At 52.6% G+C, this 5,552-nt stretch overlaps 1 protein-coding gene across 1 annotated transcript; it reads right to left on the bottom strand.

Annotated features, from left to right (window-relative positions):
- Positions 1 to 496: 496 nt before the first annotated feature.
- On the bottom strand, positions 497 to 886 carry PRR15 (proline rich 15). The gene has a single exon (XM_028119269.1). It carries the CDS (start codon positions 884 to 886, stop codon positions 497 to 499), a length of 390 nt encoding a protein of 129 aa, XP_027975070.1.
- Positions 887 to 5,552: the final 4,666 nt, after the last annotated feature.

Below are 5,552 nucleotides of genomic sequence, written 5' to 3'. Positions count from 1 at the left end.
TCTACCTAAGGTTTCCTGCCCTCTCTTGTCCCTTCACTTAAGGTCTGAGTCTACCAAGTACGTCTAAAGTGCATTTCTCTGGCGTTAATTTGCTTTCCAATAGCAAGTCCTGAATCAAAGCACGGCCTCCTCATTCGAGGGGCTGTGCAGTCCCAGCTGGGTTACCAACTCAGAGAAGTACCCTTCTCACTCCCCAGGCGGAACAAGGGGTGGAGGCCACGGGAGAACTTTTGGGGAAAAAATAATTATGCCAACTTCCTCTGTGGCAGGTATATTCTCTTACCACAGATAAATACTCAATGCCTCCTTGAGTCATGAAATATTGAAAACTCAGTGGACACTTCGATTTCCAGGAAAATAAAATCGTGGAGGCCTTGTGTAAATATTCTGAAGTTGGTGGGATGAGACACTGGGTATTGGGGCGGGCCAGAAATCTCGGGTTTGGAACTGGGGGTAGAGAGGAGTGGTGGGAAGACACAGTCCTGGAGCCCTCTGGCTATTGCGTGTCGCCGTGCGGGTCACCAGGGAAGTCCGCCTCCTCCGGGGACCTGACTCCTTCGGGGAGCAGAGTGGCGCGAACTTTCCTCTTCTCTTTAAAGCGGCCGGAGCGCGAGATCTTCAAATTGCGGCGGTTGCCGCCCGATTTCTCTCCGCACAACTTGTCGGGCTTGTGGGGCTCGCCGGTCCCCCCGAGGAGATTGGGGTGCTGATTCTCCCGGGAGCTGCTAGTCCAGTCCGGGCTGGGCGGCGCGGGCGGCGCGGGCTCCCCGGGGGCGGCTTGCGCGGGAGGCTGTGCCCCTACCGCGGCTTCCTTGCTTTTCTTCCTGCTGTTGGTTAGCGATTTCCACCAGGGCCCGGAGCTGCCGGTGCCGCCGCTGTGGGCCATGGCCGGCCGGCCGAGGGGCCCGGGGCGCGGCGGGTGCGGAAGGGCTCGCTCTCCCGGTGGGGCAGGCGGTCTGCGGGGTGGGAGCCTAGGCAGCCGCCTGTGCGGGTGGAAGCAAACAGAACTTCGTTACGGGGTTTGTCTAAGTCACATACCCCCAACCGCACTTCCTCCCCTCGCCCCGCCCGGCACGCGGTCCCCCAGCCGTGCGCGGGGAGCTGCGCGGCCCTCCGAGTGCCCGGCTGCGCCCCAGAGAGCGAAGGCGGACGAGTGGCCCCCAGGGCGCCACCGTCTGGTCTCCAGACAGCTTGGCACTCCCCCGCCTCAAACCGTTCCTGGCCTCCCCGGCCGGTGCGGTGACCCGCGCGCCCCGGGTCCCCAGGGGAGTTTCCCGGGCATCTGAATGAACCGGGCTCGAGAGGGAAGCTGGCCTGTCCCCTCACCTCTACCGACTGTAGAGGGACGCCCAAAGGTGACCCACTTGGTCCAGAGGGGCCTTCTCTTCGATGAGCACCTGGGAGGAGGGCGCCCGGGAGCGAGCACGTCCCTCCTATAGGTGAGCACTGAATATGAGACCCCTGTCAACAGTTCCGAAATTTCCCTCAAAGGCTTTTTTCCATGGACTTCTCTCACATGACCCTTTTCCATGTGATTTTTCAGGGGGAATTTACACGCCAACAAGAGAGAGGGTCAAGCTCACGGTGTTTGGTTTGTTTCTTTTAAATTCTGCTTTCGACAGAACTTCTGCCTTGTCGCTTTCAGAGAAACATGTCTAGACTTAACTTCCCTTGAAAACCGCCATCCCACGCTTCCTTTTATTCCCCAGAGACCAATCTTACGCCTCTTTGAAGCCACCCCCAGCGGATGGTTGAGATGAGGCCAAGCGGCAAATGTCCTCTTCTCTCAGTTCTGTATTAAAATATGCACCGAGCCTGTTTGTACCAGGCAACTCAACTCTTGAGATTTTTAGTTACAAATGAAAGATTTTTTTGTTTGTTTCGCAGTTCCTTTCTCCAGAGAGGAAACATGCTGTGCGCAACCAGGAACTCCAAACCGTTGGGCTTCTCCCCAACTTTTAAAACAGGGCTCTGCGGAGCGAAAAGGCTGTTTCTTGACCCTGAAGGTGCTAATATCGGAAGCGAGAGTCCTGTGAGCACTTTCTGTGCTGGCTCTATGGGCGCTAACTCTTACGAATGCGCAGGATTCGCTTGTGCGGAGGAGCAGTTCCAGGTTTCCTCTGGGCTCCTTCCCATCCCACGCGCCTGGCGCTCCCGGGATTTGCCGGCGCGCGGGGGAGCGAAACTTCAGAGGTGTTTGTTGTTGGAGGCTTTGCTCCCGGAACCGCTGGGAAAGTTGGAGCGCCTACGCGAGGCGGCGCGGTGGCCTCCGCAGCAGGGACCTGGGCCCCGGCTCCTCCCCAGACGCCCCGAGGGCACACTCGGGCTGCGACTTGAAAACAATAGAAGATAAAACCGCCAAAAGTTCTTCCCGTAAAAAGGCACCCACTCCCCCCAGGCACAGTTTGCAGTTGGGTTTGCAAACATCCTGCTCCCTCTATTGTACAGATCGGAGAAGCACCCCCAAATTATTCATTGGTGGTGGGGGTGTCCTGATGGCTGCCTCTGTCTTCCACCCTACATTCTCTTTTTCACAACCGTGTGCGCGGAAACGCTTTGCAGTAATTGCACAAGGAAAAGACTGCAAATTACGCAAATGTACGCGGAGCGCCTGCGGCTCGCAACTTCTCCGCGGGAGCTGGGGGGAGTCTACCCCAGGTTGACACCCCGGAATGGGCTGTGTCTTGGCGGACGCAGAATAACCCTCATCGCTCACCTGTTCGGGTTTCCCAGGATTCCACGACTCCGCGTTGCCCTCGCCTCCAAGAGAACGGAGGGGGTGCACTTGGGACAACCTGGAAGCCAGGCGCAGCGTCCTCCCGCGCAGTCTTGGGGAGGTCGGGCTTCTTTCTGGAAGGTGTGTCAGCCGAAATCTCTGCAGTCCAGCTAAGCCGATTACTATTGTTGGTCTCCCCCGGCGCCTCTAACTTCTGCCCGCCGCAGCGTGGCGGCAGTTCTGGGCTCGCGGTGAGTTCGGCTCCGGCCGAAGGGCGCCCGGCGAACAGGTGCCAGGCTCACTGCCCCAGGTAAATGCCCAGGCAGGCTCTCCAGGTTAGTAAGCCTTTCATTCTCGCGCGCGTCCCTCTTCCCTGCTAGCGCCTGTTCCCGGCAGCCGCGGGGAGATGGGACCTCGGCTGCTCACTCTGGTGCATTGAATTTGCCTACACGTCGGTCCTCTGCTCTGGAAAAGACATCTCTCTGCCCACCTGCTGGTTATTCGCCAAGTGATTCGAGAAACCAGAACCCCGGGTCAGATGGGGGGTAAAAAAACAACAAAAAAAACCAACAACAAACAACCGAGGAGGTGGCCACAGCTGCCACAGGTGCAGGTAGGAACTTCGCGTTCCCGCCCTCCTGGGGACGAGATTGGATCAGGTCGCGTACGTGGCGCCAGCCTGGGGTGTCTGATTGGAGAAACGCCGTGCTGCGCCGCTCGCCGGTCCGACTCCTTCTCCAAGAAGGAACGGTAGACCAGGTGACCGAGGCTGTATGTAGGTGGGCACCGCTGTGTAAATGTCGCCCCAGCTCTCTCTCTGCCCCTGCCCCGTTTTCTTTTCTCCTTTCCTCTCCGAGTCCCTAGCCATGGCCACTCGGCTCTCAGGATTCCAGTTTTGTAATTCCCAGGACCTGTTTCATACCCAGGCAAAATGTTGCAGAGTTGCAGGCACTCTAAGTTGAAAGGCGTAATATTAACGGTTCGCTGTGTGCCAGCCAGGCGCTTTTTCCAGGGCTTTCTGGGGATTAACTCGTTTACTCCTCACAGGAGCCCTAGGACGTAGGTGCTGTTGTTTTCCTCACTTGATAGGCGAGGAGACCCTAGCGCTGAAAGCTAAATGGTTGCTCAAAGTTGCACGCCTGGTTAACAGAGTCGGATTTGAACCCAGGAGGTCTGATCCAGCTCCCACGGTGTTCACTAGCACGTTAGACCAATCCCTGTCAGTCTTGGGCTCTTAAAATAACTAAGTGAGGATGTGAATTTCCTTCCCTCAGCTCTGGAAGTCCAGCGGACAGGCACTCCGCCTGGGGAGTACAAATCCAGATCTGAGCCGCTAGAGGAAGTGAACCAGTGGATTTCCGCAAGGGTTCAGGGGGCTTTTTGCTCCTGGGAACATATGTGTACTTTTTATTGGTTGGGCAGAAAGGCATTGGCATAAGGTCATTTTCACTAATGAAAGCAGAGGTACAAACTGCTTCATCTTCCGGGATGCTCTTCCTTTTCAAAGCACTATTTTGATGTTCCTTCAGGTCATGAATAACTCCCCTTAAGGAGTGGGTATAGAGCAACTGACATCTGAGCATCTTTGTTCTGAGGACTTTCTGAAGCATAAAAATAGTGAAAGACATGACGACTACCTCAAATAACTTACAATGTAGAATTAGTGGAAAGAAATTTTTATGGAGTATTTCAATGCCTGAACTATGATAAAACATGAATACTTTCTATCTTTAATTTCTGAATTAGGCATTCGTGGATTTTTAAGTGATAGGCACAACAGTGTGTATTTGAAAGTGAGACAACTTCACGTATGTATTGCAATTAGTTTTAGAGAGTAAACTTTCAGTCAGAGCACCAGGACTGGAACAGAGGCAGGCCACCCCCTGGGAGGGGAGGACAGGACAAGTCATTCTAGTGATGTCCCATTACAGATGAAGATACTGGATCAAGGAGGAAGGCTTAAAAAGGAGATACTTGCACAGCCTCCCTTGTAACTAGGAGTACCCGTGTGATCCAGTTCTGACTTTGGGGGCCATAAGGAAGACTGCTGGAAGTGTTTCTTCCCTGGATAAAGGACAGAGCCTTCTGAGAGAAGACCATCTTTTGCTATGCCCTTGATTCTTACATTCAAGCCTAGCATGAGGATGTAATGTCTGGTGTTGCAGCAGCCATTTTGCAACACTGAGGCCACAGGCATGGGAATAAAAACCAACATGCTAAGGACGATGGCATGGGAGTGTGAGAAGTGTCTGGGTCTTGATGATATCGATAAGCCCCTGAAAGAACCCTGGAACCATCTACCTCCAGACTACTGGTTGAGTGAGGTAATATGATTCCTATGATTTAAGCACAGATTTAAATACAGTTTCCTGTTACTAGGAACAAAAAGTGTTCCTCCTTTATACAGTCTATTAGAGTTAGAGAAAAAAATGATATTGTTCAAAGGGGAAAAAAGATAGCATTGTCACATTTTTTTTTCTGACCAATCTGGAAAGTTCTTCATGGAAGGAGGATTTAGTGAAATGTTTAAGTGATGGGAAAGTTTATAGAGTCAGAGAATGCATCTGTAAAATAAGCCACTTTGATTGAAAAGTTGATTTATCTATCCAGTGAATAGTAGGTGACTTCTAATATTACAGAATTTAAATATGCTTGGATTGGTCAATGCTTACTTTTCTTAATATTTTATCTTGTCATTTTTTATTTTTCAAAATGTGTTGATGGCTTAAGTAAGGACATTTCTTTCCTTCCTCTCTCTTTCTAATTAAATTGCTTCTTTCTCAGGTGTACCTTTAAGTGCAATAAATGATAATACTCAAAGGCAAAGGAGAATGAA

Source organism: Eumetopias jubatus, unplaced genomic scaffold (genome assembly GCF_037043125.1).
Source record: "Eumetopias jubatus isolate StellerSeaLion01/CBP00866 unplaced genomic scaffold, mEumJub1_p1.0 scaffold_14, whole genome shotgun sequence".
NCBI classification, from domain to species: Eukaryota; Metazoa; Chordata; class Mammalia; order Carnivora; family Otariidae; genus Eumetopias; species Eumetopias jubatus.
This window is presented reverse-complemented; position numbering and strand designations above follow the sequence as displayed.